Below are 18,453 nucleotides of genomic sequence, written 5' to 3'. Positions count from 1 at the left end.
GCAGGTAGACAGTAGAGGTGAGAATTGAATTGATCGCGAGTGCTCCGAGAAATTGACCCTGGGGTCATCTTCCCTTAAATTGGGTTCCACACACAAAGTTTCTTTTCTTCCCTGGGTCCTGCCTACTCCCAGCAGCAGAATTGAGTTGGGGGCTGTAATTATTTTTAAAGGAATTCTTAGGCACCAGGGTTGACTCTCCCTCTGTACCCTTAATCAAAATAGAGACCTTTTGTTACTGACGGTAGTTAATTAAAGGACTGGCGTCTATACCACTGCGGTGGGCCTCTGGCTTGTTTATATTTTAAAATGAGGTCCGTGCCTGACGTACATGAAAAGAAGGGACCAGAGCTGCTGTGGGGTTACCAACTGTCCTGAACATCATAACAGAACAGAACAGAACAGAATAAAATTTTCTGTTTACCTTTGTTATTTCTCTGCCTCCTGTTCCTCCTGTGTCTCCTATTCCCCTTCCCCTTCCTCGTTTCCCCTTACAGTTTTCTCCTCTTCCTCTCCCTCCTCCTACTTCACTCTTTCCCACACCCTGCAATGGAAAACCATAGGTTCCTTTTAAAAAAAAAATCTCAAGGCATAACCTGTAGGTTTCACAATGTTGGGATCTCACACTGCACTAAATGAGAGAAAGCGCCTGCTGGCCACAGGTTCAGACCTTCTCTGTTCTGCTCATGGAGGGAAGCAAAGAGACCAGAAACTCCTGTACCAATTGCTGACCTCTGTGAGCTAAGAGCTGCTTTCTCTCCGATGCTAGCTCAAGCTCTGTCTGATGCCCACAGGCTGTTTTCTTATTATTTTGTTAATGCCTTATTCTCCTCCTGCTCCTCTGCCTCCTCCTTCTGCATTTTCTTCCTTTAAATCTTTAAGAGTTTCTTGTTCTTACCTAGTAGAATTTAAAAAAAAAATGCATGGGCTGTCACCAATTTTCTCTGGTGCTTTTGGAGATTTTGCCCTGCAGTTGAGTTCGCACTCCTGGAGTGGACAGGGGAGAAGAGGGACACTGGGTTCCTGTGCAGCGAGGAGCTGAGTGTGCTACCCTGCCTGAGTCTGAGGGCTTGCAGCTGCCTTTCTCTCCAGATGGCCACAGAAAGCCTCTCTGTGAAAATCACCTGCTCTGTAGCAGCTCGCTCTTTACCCAGACTCCCTGCCTCTCTGCCTGCTCAGCGTCCTGCTAGCTCCGTGGAGCCCCACCAGAATGTTCATCCTGATGGTTTCAAAGCCAGGCCTGGCTGGACTGCGTGTCATAGGTGAAAGTGTAGCGTTTTCCAAACATTCTAGTCTTCAAGGACAGTCATTTGAAGTGTGACATGTTTTTCTCTTAGCTCTTCTCTTCACTTGGTATCATCTTATGAGATCCCAGTTGAACAGCACAAAAAACAGCACACAGGAATGGAGTGTGGCCTAGTCCCAGCCCGTCCCTTCCGGTCTGTGGGAAAAGAATGCACACAGCTCCCAAAGCAGGCTTGTAGGGTTTGACCTGGGACTTTCAACCTTAGTCCTGGAAGAAGAGGACACCCAACCACCTGCCCAAGAAGAGGGGGGTTCAGAGACAATCCTGCGGTGCCATTTGCAGGGAAGGGGAAAGGAAGGAAGAGCCTGTTTCCTCTATTTCCTTTGAGTCTCCCTTTCATTTGAAACCAACTGCCACCATCCTGCTGAAGCACTGGCTAGAAGGCAGGGTCGGGTGCCATTCCTGCAAGGAAGTTGTGCCTGTCTCTGTTTAACGTCTTATTTAATTTGTTAAGCGCCATCTTACTTTTTGTTGTTGTTGTTCTCTGTGTGTGTACACGTGTGGATTTGTGCATCGGGGTGCTGGTGCCTAAAGAGGGCAGAACGGGCCGTCAGCCAGATCCCCCAGAACTGGAATTACAGGTGGTGATGAGTCCTCTGACTTAGATGGGAACCCAGCTCAGGTCCCCTGGAAGAGCGGTATGTGCTCCTAAACACCAAGCCATCTCTCCAGCCTCTCTGCTCAGCCAGCATTTTATAGTATCAGACCTATCTTCACCAAGACCATTTTCTTCCACAATAAAACAAAAACAGGCATCTTGCCACCATTCCCACAGATAATGGGTGAGAACCTCACTTTTGGAAGGAGGAGAGGCCGTGAGAGCTCCCTGTCAATTCATCAGGAGTTCCCTGCAGAGTGGTTGACAGGACAACCATTCTGGGAAGGCAACTTTTACTGTTTCTTTAAAATTTAACTGGGATCAGGTCACAGTGTACTTTCCCTGGCTTCTTTCCTCACCTCTTCTTTCTTTTTATTTCCACCACCCCCTCTTTTTATTCCCACCCCACTTTTTTTTTCCCTGCCGCAAGCTGCAACAGAGGTTCTTGCAGTTGATAATCAAAGTTTGATATCGTTAAATTAAACTGTGCAAAACTGAATTTGGGGTTTTGCTCATGAAATAAACATTTGAAAAATAGTGTCTGGCGAGAAGGCTTGCACCGTGGCTGTGAAACCAGATTCATGTACGCAGAATATATATGTGTATGGTCTGTTTCGGAGCCTGTTAAAGCTGGTCCTCAAAAAGTATCTTCATAGACCTAGGCTGCTTCTATACTTTCACCCATGAGGCTATCATGACGAGAACATGAGTACATTGAAATTAATGACATTATAATTGGTGGTCTAAATGCCACTTGTCATTCGGATTACTTTATTATATTTCGTTTCAGTTATGGCAGTTGTGCATCAAAGAGTCAGAGTACGTAGCTAGAATTTTTCTGTCCAGAAGCTATAGCACGCCTAAGCTTGGAAGCCTTGTTTTCCCCCTTCTCCCTAACAAGGAAGCTCATTTAGAGAGAAATGTTTATGTGAAGTGCTTGTCGGCTGGCATTTTTACTGGTCTACTAACCCAAAGGTAAAATATAAAGCCGTGTCTTTTCCTCACTGGCTTGTTGTGAGTAGAAGGGTCCCTCCCTTGTTAGCTTGATAAATAATCTCACTAGGGGGACTCGGCTGTGTTTTTATGCTTGCTGTCTATTTTCTGCTTCCCGCAAATAAATTCCTGTACTCAGAGAGTACTAAAACTCCAAACACGTGGGATTTGCCCATTTTACTGCTGCTCTCCTGAAATATTTATTCGATCTGGTGTTTTTAATTAATTTTTTAAAAGGAGAAGAAAAAGGCGTGATTAACATCAAACCAAAAATAAGTATTCATCTGTTTTTTGGGGGACCACTGGGTTTATACCTGGAAAGGCAGATGTTTTGAAAGGCTTTGTAATGTTAAACTCTGTCTGGTTTGTCAGGTTAAAGGCAAGTGTTATTGACTGGAGTTTTCTCATTACATATTTCCCTGTCTGTCTTTTAGATTTAATTATTACGCTGTTAATGGGGGAAATTAATAGGCATAGGAGTCTATCTAGAAGCGAGACGGCGGACAGTTAACATCTGTACGCACATTTGAAAAATGAAACTGGTGTGAGAAAGTGAACTGGTGTCGGTGTTGCTCCACTCAAGTCCTGGGTATTTAATCTTAGGGTTTATTCACACCAAGACGAGCTCGGTGCAGCACAAGCCTCAACAAATATACCCCAAAACCATTGCAATAAAATAAAGTACAAATCAATACATTCTGTAAGGGACCAGAACGCTAAACACAACGCATCGTAGGTTCACGGTGCGATGCTGAATGACGGATGGGATGAGAGTTCTGATTGTTAGGGAAACAATCATGTGACATTAATGCCGGATGACTTCATTCACTCATCTTTTCTTGTTTTCAGAGAAGACAGTCTGCTTATTCGCCCCTTGTTGCGTGCACACAAGCAAGGTTTTGTTTTCTGAGATTGGAAACTATTTTTTACAAAGGTACCTTGGACACGCTTGCACCCAGGATGTCAGTGCATGTGACGAGCATCTTGGAGCCTGAAGCACCTGAGCAGGGGGTTATCTGGAGCTCTCCCTTTCAAAGAAGAAGAAAATACACAGAAGGGGTCCTCAATGAGTACCCCGGCATGCGTGGAGATGGACCATCATGACGTAGGACCTTATTTTCTTAAGCAGACACTGTGTGATTTAACTAAGACATTTCGCTTTGAACTGATTTAGCTACAGAGATTATGAGAAAAATTTTAAAATGCATACTTCAAGAACCAGTGACATTGAACATGTGTTAGGGCCACATGGAAGGCCACACCTGTTTGTCGGAGTTAGAATAAACATCCGTGCGCTCAAACATCCCACCCAGCCACTAACAGACTTGAAGGATATGAGGAGAAGCTGCTGGGGAACAGCGGTCTCCCAGGAGACAGAACCGATGTCGTCTTCAGTCCTTTAAACAAGTCCAGCAGCAGAAACTTGCATCCCCTATAAAGAAGTGGAGGGTACTGGGCACAAAGCAATGTAGGGGCCAGGTGACCATTTAGTACTATCTTGCTTAGGTGTCTACCATGCCACTTCCTCCCCAGTTAGTCTGTCCCCAACCTTCCTGGGTCACACACTCCAGCCTTTAGCCTCAGTTTGTACTGTAAGAACCCAAGCATCTCTCCATGGCCTCTTTTCCTGAGCAGGGTGGAGTGTGGCTCAGAGGAAAGGACACATAACATGATTAGTATCTGGAGGTCCAGAGCTGTGACTTCTCATGGTCTTGGCCCCCAAAGACCCTTGCTGGTCTCCAAACAAGTGATTCTGTACTTTGATTTTAGGAAGCAATAGAAAAGGCTTTCCCTCTCAAAAACTAATGCTCGCTATTCCACCCGCGGTTTGAAACGTAAGTGATGACACATCTCCTTAAAACTCTATAATGTGTAAGGAGTCCCTCAGGACCCTGCTGGGCACTGAAGATAAATCGGTGTTGGCCAATCACGCCAACGAAAGCCCTGTTGAATACAAGTTGTCAGAGAAATCGGCACTGGTACCGAAAAGAATACAATTTCCACATCTTGAAGATAGGAATCGTCCCTCAAAGAGGAGCATAAAGGATTAAATATGGTAATATATGTAAAGCGCTTGGATTAAATATGTTAATGTATGTAAAACACCTGCACTGGGTAAACACCCCACCATGTTCAGCGTGGACAATGTGACATGGGTGAAATTCTGACCTTGACACTCAACAAGCCTTGGTTTACATCAGAATGACTTTGTGATTACGGTATCGAACTCCCCCCCAACCCCCCTTTTCCTTTAAAATAAATAATTTCAAAATCAGAAAACGGAGGTTGGTATAGAACAATAGCTTATGGCTATTCTTTTATTAAAAATCCCATCACCCCTAAAAATATAAAAATCATTGTGCTTTGGGGATCTCTCTGCTCAAATAATTTAGGGAAATTGTGTGTTAAACATTTAATATTGCTGTCATCCATCTCCGAGCTTTTATATGCTAATATGTATGCCCCGTATACATATTATACTAACACAGATGGCATGCAGTATTTTCCAAACTTGTGCGAACATGGACCCTGATTTTTAAACAACCATTTCCTGTAAATAGCACTGTGCTGGAGCAATTTTGGAAAAAGAAATGATGATTGCCTAAAGTATTAAAGTCCTGACATTTCTTTCATTGAGCACTAAAGAGCCCTTTTATTAATTTTCCCTGGTGAAAACCTTGTCCTCAGTGATTCATTTGCATTCCGCGTGTTCCTTTTGCTCATCAGCCCAGAACAATTGTATATGATCCCGTCTGCAGTGTATACTCCAGGAGAGGAAACTATGATGTGGGGGTAAATCCGATAGGGTCGTTCAATAATGAGTTCCAGGAGTTGCCCCACCTTCCTGGGCTCCCCACGAGATCTCGGGAGTTCAGTTTGGGATCCTTTGCCTGTTTAGCACACCCAGAGGCCTTGTTTAACTTGGCTTAGCCTTTTGTGACTGGAGGAGCCATCCAAGGGACTCCAGGCTTCTGCATGGAATACATAATTTCCTAGGGTTCTTGCCAGAAAGTCCGTGGCTGTGAAAGCTGCCTTCAGTTTAGGGTTCCTTTATTTAAAAGATGGAGATATCTCCTGCAACGTGAATACAAGACGGCTTGGGTGAGAACTGGGCGTGAAGGTTCACTCTCCTCTGACCCTCTTCTTAGTGCGTCTGCCTTGGGGGACACATGGATCCCACCTTCACCCCCAAGCTCACCCCAACTATGTCCTTTGTTCTAAAGGCCCCATCAGAGCTTAGCTGGACACTATAGGCTCCCCGATTCAAGAAGAGAACTGATTGGCTCATCTAACGCTGGATGAGCAGTAGCTAAAAAGGGTCCTCAGGGCCAGCTTCTTACTTAATCAGATTTTTTTGGAGACACAGATTAGATGAGGTTAACACAGTGTTCAGGTCCCAGTATGAGATTAAAATTAGTACTCAGTACATGTACACTGGCTTTAGAGGCATGGGTGAAAGGGATTGGGCACAAGCAGGTCTCTGAATCTAGAAGACAGGGTGTCAGTCCCGGATGTTCCTAGAAGGGAGTGGGGCTTTCGAAACATTAATGTCCCACCTCACACGTCAATTAAATCAGAACCTCAAGGAGTGGGTGTGAGCTCAGGCACCAGTGTTTTGTTTTTTTTTTTCCTAAACAATTCCAAGGCATTCTAGTATGGAAAGGGGAATGAGGAGTCCTGGAGAAGAATGCAGGGGGCACCAGCATCTATAGAAAATGCAGAGAGCCCAGCAGCCCCTGGCAAAGCTCCCACATTCTTGTCCTTCTGACGAGTCAGCATCTCCCAGGTCCAGTTTCAGATGAGGAAGGCAGAACAATCGCTTTGTGTTCCCCACTCCATCTGGCCTCCTCAGGCCTTTAGAAACATCAACTCTATTCATGATGAGCAAGGCCAATGCAGTCAGATAAGGTCCCTCGGGGAAAGCAGACTAGGGCTGGAAGCTTCCAATTTAAACCTGACTTGGCCACAGCATAGCTCCAGGATGTAGGTGGGTCCCATTCCCCTGACTGACTTTTAGGATCACATGTCACCAAATTTTCTTTAAAAAGAAATAAAGAAAGAAAAGGAAGGAAGGGAAGAAAGAAAGAATGAAAAGAAAAAAGGGTGAGGGGGTATAATTGACCTAGGAGCCAAGGAAGGTTATGCAATCAGCTAGGCACCTAGCAGCTCACAAATTTTGCAGTGAATTGAAGATAGAGGATTTGAACCAGTGGAATGGTAAACTTTTTACACTTATGAAATGATCTGTGCAGAAGAGAAAATTCTTATCCACTGATTAAATTAAAAATAAAGGTGCATTCTCAACTTATTTGTACCAGCTTTTGCAGACACCAGTGACACCTATTGTGTCTATCATCATTTTAAGAGGCACTTAAGTGTGCAGTGGGGACTGCTATGCAAGCAAGTCCAAGGGGTATGGTGCCCTCTTGAATTAACAAAAATGTTTGACCACATGCTGCCAGGCTCCTTAATTCTCTATTGAGGACAGATACACACGTGTGCTTGTGCTTGCACACACACGCACGCACACACACACACACACAGACCTTTGTTGAAGACACTCATTGCTCTACCTTGTAAGAAGATGGGCCTGTAAAAATCTCCCCTACTCTTGGATGCTGAGATCACGTGAGAGGGAAGTCCATACCTTACACATTCTTGTGTTCGACACAACCCTGTGCGATGGTGCATCGGGCACACACATGGACCACAGCTCAGAGCTTTTCGAGCAAAGCACAGATCTCCCTGAACAAGCCATTGGCTAACCAAACAAGCACACCGATGTGTGATAACAGCCCTTAGAAGTTTGCGGAAAGTCCAAGATGGCATCTTTGCAACCTGCTGAAACCTAGAGAGCGTCCTAACTCTCTTCTAACTTTTCAAAAGTCCCCTGACCTGGCAACTGCCTGTGTGTTTTGTGGAGAAAGTTTTCTTACCTGGACAACACACTGAATGTCCTTTATTTGTATTTATGTATTTAATTTAGCTAGTTAGCCTGGTCTCTGCCTCTTTAGCACTGACATCACAGCGTGTGCCACTACACCTGTTGTTGTTGTTGTTGTTGTTGTTGTTGTGTCTTTGCAAGGCAAACACATTACCAACCCAGCCCCCCCTCCCCCAAGCAGGTGATTTCTTTTAGCGATCTATTGACAAAGAACTTTTTATTTCGACTGTGTGGCCATCAGAAATGTACATTTTAAGTATTTTTTAGTATTGAATTAGACAAACAGAGGGTGCTGTTTCCGTACCGGAAAATGGACGTACTGTTGGAGATTCGTCTAGAATAAGCAGAGGGCTTGGGCATGTGTGTGTGGACCTGCAGAGGACCTATGAGGAGGGAATCATTGTCTCCAGCGCAGTCCAGGAGAAGGAGGCAGTGCTGCGCTCAAGAAGGAATTGGCAGGTCAGCCAGGAAATAAATGTGGTGAACGACTACAAAGCAGGAGAGAGGAAGGAAAAAAGGAAGGAAGGAAGGAAGGAAGGAAGGAAGGAAGGAAGGAAGGAAGGAAGGAAGAGAGGGAGGAAGAGAGGGAGGCAGGGAGGCAGGGAGACAGGGAGGCAGGGAGGCAGGGAGGCAGGGAGGCAGGAAGGCAGGAAGGCAGGAAGGCAGGCAGGCAGGCAGGCAGGCAGGCAGGCAGGAAGGAAGGAAGGAAGGAAGGAAGGAAGGAAGGAAGGAAGGAAGGAAGGAAGGAAAAAAGGTGGCAGGAGACCTGGACTATTGCGAACATCCCTCCTCTCTGTTTGCACCCAGAACTCATTCCCAAGTGGCAACCCATCCAGGCAGCCCACCTTCTTATCTGCCGACTTTGCTCCACGCCTTTTCACCAGGTAAAGGAGCCCTTGTGTGCTCAGGGCCAGTGCTCTGTCGCTCTTTTCTGTACCGTCTGCCTTGTCACGGTACACGGTATTGAGGAGAAGAACAGGAGGGGTGTTTCTTCAAAGAACTACGTGGGGATTTGGTCACGTGTCTGCCATTAACATCAATCGCAGATGCCTGGGCAAAAATGCCTGGCACGTTCTTACACGTTTCTCTTTGAATACCGTCCCCTCTGGGGTTGCTACCAGCCTCCCCTCCACTGATACAGGATTTGGGAGCTTTGAAGTCAGTTGTGGGAATTTTACTGCTTTCTTTGACTCTAGCAAATTGCTCCAAAATGCTACAAATGTAGAAAAGACTAAGAAAGCTTTAACTGCAGCTTAGAGATGGAATCCCCTTAAGCCATTGACAGAAAAATGTGTTTCTTCTTTCAGTTTTTAATTTGTGAGTTATGTCTTAAAATATAGCAATGCTGTCTTAGTCTCCCCCTAGGTGGAGAAAAGAGAGAACGGAGGGGAAGGTGGTGAGCAAAGGGAAGGGTTGGCAGCCATGATTATTTGACCTTGTTGCCTTTAGTGGAAACCTCTGAATGGAGGGGAGACTGCCTACAAAGAAATCATAGACAAGAACAACGTGGGGTAGGCACATTCCCAGCATCCATTAAGATGTGAGTGACAGCTGAGACAAGTGCACAGTGCCCAGTTCACAGGCAGCAGTGGAGGACACGGAGGGGAGGCTCGTTCCCTCCTTAGAGCCAGACGATTGTGTTCCTAGCATACTTCAAACTTATCTTAGCCGTTTCCCTCACGGGGTGGATGCAACTGGGCTATAGTGCATTTCTTTCTTTTTGAGAAATCCCTCCGAGTTATTTTAGTCTGGTAGTACCCGAACACTCCAGCGAGTTAGAAGAGAAATATGGAGTGGTCGAAATGACCGCTAGCAGCTCCCCAGGCTTCAGTTACCGACTCCATAAATTTAAGGATTTGGCATGGCCCAGAGGTTTTCAAACTCATTTTTATTTTGTTTGGTTTCGGCAGAGGAATCGTTTGTAAAATGAGAGTTTATGTGAGATCACCATATAAAAGAGAGATGGGAGCTGCTAAGTGGAGCTGGCCCTCCAGGATGCTGGCCTTCCTCCCTCTCAGTCATCCACAGTCCCTGTGCAGGTCCGGGCTCCCTCTGGACCACTGAGGTCATCTTTGGGGAATTATTCTCTCCAGGGCATTCTTAGTTCAGCCAGCCTCTGATGTGAAAAATAAGCCCTTCATTTTCCTGCTGGAGATACCTGGGCTCTCCTAAACGGAGAGCCGAGGATGCAGGCACAAAGGTCAGGCCTTTCTAGTCTTGTGACTTTGGCCAAGTTTCTACCGTTCTCCACGTCTCTCATCTTCTGATCTTTCAAATAGGGAGAGGGGTGTCACAAAGAGCCCTGTGGGATTTCTGCAAGTGAAATGACCCAGCTGAGATGGCATTTAGGAAGTGCCCGTGCCAGCTGGCTGCTCTGTCACTCAGCAGAACTGACCAATGGCAACCTTGTCTCTTTTGGCTCAAAGCAAACACACACTGATTTTCCTCGGGATTCAAGGGGACCCAGTTGTCTATTTTTCAGATGCCTGTACCTTCCTTTCTTACCTTCCCATATCTGGTTCTTCACCTTTATTTAACCCATCACCATGAAAGAAAGCTTTCCAGTTTATAGCACGCTGGACTGTGATTCCATGCTTAGCCTTACGCAGAACAAATTTGCAGTAAATGTTTGCCGGATTAACTCCCTGGATTATGCTTGCGTCTGTATCCATGGCCTTGTGAGAACAAACTGTATGCGTGTTTTCTCAGTCCTGTATTCCGGAACTAACGTAGATGGCATGAAACTGGTCATGGGGATATTTGCAAGAGAGGACAACATAGCTCTAAAAGGAAGGATTCCTTCCATGCCTCTACATACGCAGATGGTCAGTTTTTACACCGTGGACAGCACACGTCTCCGTAAGGAGGCCATGGGGAAAAGCTGCTCAACAGGCAAACAGCAAATGTGTGATTGCTGATATTCTTGCTCTGAAGAGACATAGAAGAGAAACAAAAAAAAAAAAAGTCTTCATGGACTGGGGATGTCAGAGAAAAACCTCTGGGGGGGGAAGTTTTGAGCAGATGTTCAGGCCATGGAACATGTTAAGGCTTGCCAAGAACCAAGGAGGAACAGGAAAAGAAAAAGGGCCAAGGAGGAAGGGCCAAGGCTGGGGAGAGTGAATGGATTAGTAAAATCTCTGAAATGTGCTATCATCATGATAAAAGTTGATTTCTCTGTTCCCCAAAGCCAGCCACTCCTTTACTATTCAGATGTGTTTGACACAGTACATAGCCTCAGTACCTAGCTCAGTGTTCACTTTAGTCTCCTAAGCCAGCTCAGAAACTCACTAGAGTGTTCTAGACTGCTTTCTTCCATTGTATAAACACCACGACCTAAGCAGTTTAAGGAAGAAACACTTTATTTGAACTTGCGAGTTATAGCTCATTACTGGGAAAGTCAGGAACTCGAGACAGGAACACAGAGGTAGAGACCACAGAGGAACAATGCTCATGGGCTGCCTCTGAAGCTTGTTTTCAGCTACATTTCTTACTCTGCCCAGGCCCATCTGCCTAAGGATGGCACTGCCCACAGTCAAGGAAATACACCCACTGATGTGTCCACAGGCCAATCAGATGGAGGCAATTCTTTAATCAAAGTTCTCTCTTCCTAAGTGGGTCAAGTTGACAACCAGGAACTTCCTAGAACAGTAGAAAAGTAGACACATCATTGGGAGAGAATCCTGAGAGGAAGGGTTGAGAGGGTCCGAGCATCGGCTATACAGTGATGTCCTGTGTGGGTCTGAGCACCAGCTATACGGTGATGTCCTGTGTGGGCCTGACTATTGTCTATACGGTGATGTCCTGTGTACATGTTTTCTTTGAACATGTTGGATTTGACCAGGGCTTTCCTGACAACCATGGCACCATAGGAGTCATATGAAAGTGTGCAAAATCCCTCTCCAGGCCCACAGCAATTAAAAGAGAACACAGGTGGTACCCAGGTGCAATGGTTTTTGACATACTTCTTCAATGGTTCTAATGCACAGCCAAGGCTTAGAAACAGGTCACAGTGAGGTGCTTGTCGGCATCTGTTTCCTGCATCACCTGGGTGGTGCTTGGTGTGTGAATTAGGTAGCTGGGGAATGAGACTTGAGAATGTGCATATTTCTTGTGCTCACATATGAGGTGTGTGTGTGTGTGTGTGTGTGTGTGTGTGTGTGTGTAGTGGGTACAAGTGTGTATATATACGTGCATGCACATGTGTGTACCTGTGTATAAAGGTGAGAGGAGATAGGATTTCCTCAGAAACTCTGCCTCTCTTTTTGAGTAAGAGTCTCATTGACCTGGAACTCATCACGTAGGCAAGCAAGCTAGACTAGCAGTGTGGTAAGCCCCAAGATCCACCTGTCGCTACCTCTCCAGCATTGGGGTTGGGAGTCTGTTCATCACAGCCACTGCTTTTTTTTTCTTTCTCATGTAGCTCCTCAGAATTGAACTCTGACCCTTGTGTTTGCAAGGTAAACATTTAAGTGCCTGAGCCAATTCCTCAGACCTCAAGAATGGTGCCAGAGGAGGAATCAGATTTGAGCTTTGGAGGCCTACATTTTCAAGATATCTGAAGAGACACTTAAAAGCAATTTAACCTAGGACTCAAGTGCCATTCCCATCCTCAAGTCTGGAGTTAGCACCCACATGGCCTCAGAAGTTATTATTATTATTTTGAGACAATGGGGTTCAACTGGAGACGGCACTGTTCTGTGAGGAGCACCCAGCAGCCTCTGGAGATAGTTTAGATTGTCATGATTGGCAGGGAGTATGCTTTGGTCCTCCAGTGGGAGATAGTCTCACTCTACAATACCCAGGTTAGCACCTCAAGCCATTGGCCAGCCCCAAATGCCAATCATGCTAAGGTAGAAAAATGCAGTGTAAAGTCCATGGACAGTGTACGTGTGAGTATACATACAGTTGCAATAACCAAAACTCAGCTTCTGGATGTCAGTAAGGACGAGGAGCGTTTACTTTGTGGAGAAAGTTCTGAGGGTCTGCTCAATGGAAAATGGGAGCTCTTCACTTCCCAAACAAGCGTGCAGGGATGTGACGTGTTCTCTCGAGTCAGCTCCAGGGCCGTCCTCTGCAAGGGGGTTGTAAGGATGAAGGGAGGAAACCTAAGCCAAGTGTGATGCCGCTGCTTTCCTTCACCTCTTCATCCAGACCTGGGCCCTGAAGGCCGTGTGCAGAGGCTGAGATGCTGGCTCACTGCTGCTCTCCCTGTTGGGGTGTCAAACAAAGGGCAGCTTCCCAGGTGTCTGGGATTGAGAAGCAATAGCAGCCGCCAGGTCATCTCTATGTGCCAAACTCAAGATGGCCATCAGATGATAAATCAGGCAGTCAGGGAGAATAAAGCCTGACGTCTCATTTTTGATGATACGTTTTTCGACCTAAATACAGGAGAGCGTCCATGTAAATTGTGAGTGTGTGTATGTGATGTGCGTATGTATACATAAATGCTTGTGTGTATGCAGGTGCACATATACGTGTAACTGTAGGTACATGTGCTCAGAGACCAGGGAACGGCATCAAGTGTCCTTCCTCAGGAACAACCCACCTTTAAAAGAAACATTTTTTGCATATATCAAATTATATGTGTACATGCATGTGTGTCCAAGTGAGTGTGCGTCACAGTGCACCCATGGTCATCAGAGGATAGGAGTTAATTCTCTCCTGTAGGGTCCACCTTTTGGGTTCCATGGATGGAACTCAGGTCTTCAGGTTGGTGACAAGCATATTTACCCCCACTTATTTGAGTGGGGGATACAGTCTATCACTGGCCTGGAATGCACTGACTGGCTGTTAAAAACCTATCTGTCCCTGCTTCCCTATCCTTGAGGTTGTAGATGGTTCTGCCAGCCCGGCCTTTTTACATGGTTCTGGGAACTGAACCTGGGTTCTCACGCTTAAGCACTCTCCCAATGGAGCCATCTTCCTTGACTTTTCCTGGGATTTGATAAAAACAAAATATTGAGAAGACAAACCAGCCACACAGCCATGCAAGCAGAGGCAATAATTGAGGCTGAATTGCTACACGAGGCTTCCCCTTTTTACCTGATGGGGCAGAGTTTGAACCTGGCCTTATCTGCCTGGGAGTCATGATGTGAGTTCCAATAGGAACCCAACAAAGCATAGAAGGGACAGCCAAGTACCATCCAGAGATACCTGCCTGGCCCACTTCCTCTGCAAACTGCCCAGATCCCCGTAGGAGTTCAGTCACAGAGTCAAAGCATCCTGGCTCTCATGTGCACGCAAAATGGATTTTTAGCGACAGATTTTATTGAGTAACCCACTCCCTCTTCCCCTACCCCCACCATCGGAAAACATATTGTCTTCTTTACCGTAGTTCATTTTGCTTTCCGAGGTGATTAATGAATTAAAGATGCAGTGTATTTATTCTTTTGCCTGATTACCATTCTGTAATAAATCTCAGCTCTGGAGCCTGTCGATAGGAGAAGGCTAACCTGCCGCTTTGTAAAATATAGCTTTGTACGCTAAGCTTAACTTCCAGCCCTCACATATAGGAGAAAAGTCACCTTAGAGCCTTATAAAGTAAGTGCGAAGCTCAAGGGGACATTGGCTGATGGGTGGAGTAATCTGTTTCTGAGGGCAAACTCCCGGGACATAGGCAAGCCTGTTACCCTGCCGGAAGGTCTCCTTGTTGGGAATGCAGAACACTGAGTTGTTGAGCTGCCATGGAGGTGGTAGGGAAAAGCAGAATCTCAGGCAACCCAGACTGGCCTTGAACTCACTTTGTGGCCAAAGTTGAACCTTTAATCATCCTGCCTTGACCTCTCTAATGTTGTGATTCCAGGCTGAACCGCCACCCCCACCCCACCCTACAGTTCTGGGGATCAAAGCTAGCGCTTCTTGCATTCCACTAACCTGCCCAGCGTCATCTTATCCATTTAAGGATGGTGTCCTCTGCAGAGTGGTCCCATTTCTAGATAGCTAATCGAGCTATTATGACAAGGCACTCTGGAGTGAGGTTCCTGGCTTCACATTTGTCTTCCCAGCAGGAGAAACAGTCCCTGAATGATAAAAACCCATCTTGTATGGAATAGAAAACTAAGCCATGATTGCAGAAACCTGCTGCTGGCCTAGGATCGTTCACCTTATCACTTTCCAGCTCTGGGATCTTGGGCATTAAGCAGGGTTTTATAAGCCTCATCCTGAGATTATTGGAAGGGTGTTGTGGTCTCTCCAATACAGGGTAAAAGGACAGGGCAAGGGTCCACCTTCTGATGGTCAAGCTTTATGGAACCTCATTAAATGTGACCTGTCTCCACACAAGAAGGACATAAGAAAGCAAAGCAAATGAACCAACAAGTGGAATTTTCCTTTTTGTTTTTTTGAAAGATTTTTTTCTAAAGAGAGACAAACAGAAAGACAAAAATCATAAAACAAAAGCCGCAAATTGGACAATGGGTGTACGTTTGTGTGAACGCACATACACGTTAGTGTATGCACACAGGCATACATGTGCCTGAGGATGTTCATGAACGTGTATGCATATATAAATATGAAGGCTAGGGGACAACTCCTGGTGTTCCTTAGGTGCTGTTCACTTTGTTCTTTGAGGCATGGTCTCTCACTGACCTGACACTGGTCAAGTTGGTTAGCCTGGCACAGGAGCCCCACTGATTCTTCTGATGCCACCTCCCTAGTGTTGGGATTACAAACACCATTACCCCTAGTTTTTACTACATGGTCTTTGGGGAATTGAATTCGGGTATTCATGCTGGCAAGGCAAACACCGTATTAACTAAGCTATATATTGTTTCAGCCAGCTTTTTGTTTTCTCGTCCACCAAACAGATGGTAAACTGGATTTGGCTCCTGCACAGGTTAAAGAACCCATATCCTGGATTATTGGGGATCCTCCATGGCAGGAACTTTAATTCTACATACATGCTATGGATCTCTTCCATGGCTAGTGATCTCTGAACAAAAGTTTTAATCTGGGATTGGTGTAAAGATGTTGATTCCTATGGCTGGATGATGTTGGCTCTTTGTCCTAGCCAACATTCATCGGTTTCTCCTAGCCAACATTCGTCGGCTTTGGTCTTGATTGACCATGGGGCAAGGATCCAGCTGTCCACAGAGACCTACTGAAGGCTAGCATGGTGATATGTTCTATCTGTCCATAAGCCCAAGGAAAGCATCACGGAAGCCAGTCTGTACACACATGGCATCTGCTGCCATCACACTGCAGGTGTCTTCAGTGGTTGGCATTCCTTACGGAATTCACCATAACAGGCTCTGATGGACCAGGATCCACCATGCCTTATGGTTGTGGATCTGCTGTATTTCCCCTGACCACCTTGATTCAGAACACTTGCCCACACTCTTGCTTTTCATCAGCAGAGGAGGCGGGCATGTGCAAAGGCCACCAGCTGGTGCTAAGTGCTCCCTTTCTCTAGAGTTGCCAGGAAGTAAAGGGAGTTAGTAACACAGGACTCCTTCATGTCTCCAGCGACCACAGCAGTCATTAGGCTAACCGACGTGTGACTTACAAATGAGCCATCACAACGGGTCCATAATAGTTCCCATGACCTGCATCTGGGCTCCTTCACTCCGTTGATCTTATTCTGTGGGCTTTCCCCTCATTTTTCTTCCCCTCAATTTCATCCCTTCTTCTTGTGCAACTAGAAGGAGGAAAGACCCTTCTGGGTATCTACCGGAAGACACATTCCTACATGGTGCCCATCCTGATTACATTTTCCATCAACCCGATCTGAGCTAAAGTTATCAGGGAAGATCAACCTCAGTTGAGAAAAACGCCTCCCTCGGATTGGCTGTAGGCAATTGATTGATTGCCATCATGGGCGAATGATGGTTTTGAGAGGCCCGGTTGTTGTTGTGGGTGGTGCCACCTTTGGCCAGGTGGTCCTGGATGGTTTGCAGACGTAAGCCGAGCACGCCAGGGAGAACGAGCCGACGAGCAGTAATCCTCATGGTCTCTGCTTCGGTGCCTGCCTCCAGGTTTCTGCCCTGCTTTAGTTCTGCCTTGACTTCCCTCAATGATGAACGGGGACCAGGATGTGTAAGCCGGTTAACACCTTTCCTCCCCGCATTACTTTTGGATGTTTCCTAACAGGAATAGAAACCGAACCAAGACAGAAACCACAGAGTGAACTGCTGCGGTGACGGACCTAACCAGATTTTGGGGGAGGACTTTGGAAGGGGCTCGGAACTTTGGGGTGGAAAAGCCGTTGTGTTCTCAGAGCTTAACGAGCTGTTTTGGGACGCCTGGTTTGTGAAGTTTTTAGGGGAAGTTTTAGTCTTTTAAGACTCTATCTGGCCTGTTTGTGTGTTATTTTGAATTAAGACTATATGGCTCCAATCAGCAGGAACAGAGGAATCAGTTGTGATTCAGAAGAGACCAAAGCTACTGAGGCAAAACTTACTTTACTGGGACAATCTGTGCTGCTTATCTGGAATCGAGACATTTAATCGTGATTAAGAAGCAGCCAGCATCACTGAAGTAAAATCTTCTGGGTGCTCCTGAGGGGAGTAAGGATGAATCTCGTGCTGGTAGCCGTAATGGGGCAATACATATGAATCTTCCAGGTGATACTGGTCTTGGATGAAAGGGTCATGGAGAGCAGCTGAGGCAGGCACGGGGTGAAAGGGGAGCCTCCGTTGTGTTGGAGATCCCAGGATTGAAAGGATCCTAAAGAGAGTTTGGGGCTTGGCACCATGGGTCAGGGTCAGACTCTCTGAAGAGATGTCAGGAGTTCACTGGTGAAGGTACAAACAAGCTCTGAAATCCCAGCATACTGGAGATGCCAGGACTATGGGACAGCCGCCAGGACTATGGGACAGCCACCAGGACAGCAGCACACGTGGTGTGGAGCTGGCCTGAACCTGTGAGAGAAGGTGTGCGTGCTACAGGTGGGGGAGCTGGAGAAGCGGAGCTGCACCTGGAAGATCCTGACTAAATCCTAGTGCATTGAGCTCTAGGATCTGATTTATGACATTGAAGTTTGCTTTGGTTTTGTTCAAACTGTACCTGATTCCTCCCTCTTGGAGCATTTATTTTTGTTTTGTTTGGATGGTTTGGTTCTTTTTTTGGTTTGGTTTGGTTTTCTTTGATAGGAGCCCATAGCTGAGACTTTGGGTATGTTACAGAGACTTCGAATGTCTCTCTCTCTAAGGAAACTAAGCTTTTAAAGTGTCGATTTTTAAAGACTAGGACGTTTAAAATTGAGATGTTTTATATTGTGATATTGATATTAGTATGAGCTCTTGGAGGGAAACAAAGAAGGAAAGGCTATGGTTTAATAGTTGTATTGATGTGTCAAATTGACATGGGGTCAATTGTCCTGGTTTATGTTCTTTTTTCTTTCTTTCTTTTTGGTTTTTGTTTTGTTTTGGTTTGGTTTTTGTTTTGTTTGTTTGGTTGGTTGGTTGATTGGTTTTTTTTTTTTTTGGCTTTTTGAGGCGGGGTTTCTCTGTAGCTCTTGTCGACCAGGCTGGCCTTGAAGTCACAGAGTTCCACCCGCCTCCCAAGTGGATTAAAGGGGCTCACCACCACTGCCCCGTCAATTTCTTAACCCTCCCACCCACAAGATACTTTGGGTTATGGTGTTCTATCACAGAAGTAGAAACCTAGCTAAGATAC

General features: G+C 45.9%; 1 protein-coding gene across 2 annotated transcripts in view; it reads left to right on the top strand.

Moving 5' to 3' along the window:
- Maf (MAF bZIP transcription factor) overlaps positions 1-18,453 on the top strand; it is a 333,632-nt gene that overhangs the window by 18,814 nt on the left and 296,365 nt on the right. The window contains exon 2 of one of the 2 annotated variants that reach the window (XM_075977403.1): positions 3,744-3,951. The exons of the other annotated variant lie outside the window; for it this stretch is intronic. Within the exon in view, the coding sequence (XP_075833518.1) occupies positions 3,744-3,804 (61 nt within the window). The 3' untranslated portion in view covers positions 3,805-3,951. Of the gene's footprint in view, positions 1-3,743; positions 3,952-18,453 lie in introns of those variants that run through there. 2 annotated transcript variants of the gene reach the window in all.

Source organism: Microtus pennsylvanicus, chromosome 6, assembly GCF_037038515.1.
Source record: "Microtus pennsylvanicus isolate mMicPen1 chromosome 6, mMicPen1.hap1, whole genome shotgun sequence".
Lineage (NCBI taxonomy): Eukaryota > Metazoa > Chordata > Mammalia > Rodentia > Cricetidae > Microtus > Microtus pennsylvanicus.
This window is presented reverse-complemented; position numbering and strand designations above follow the sequence as displayed.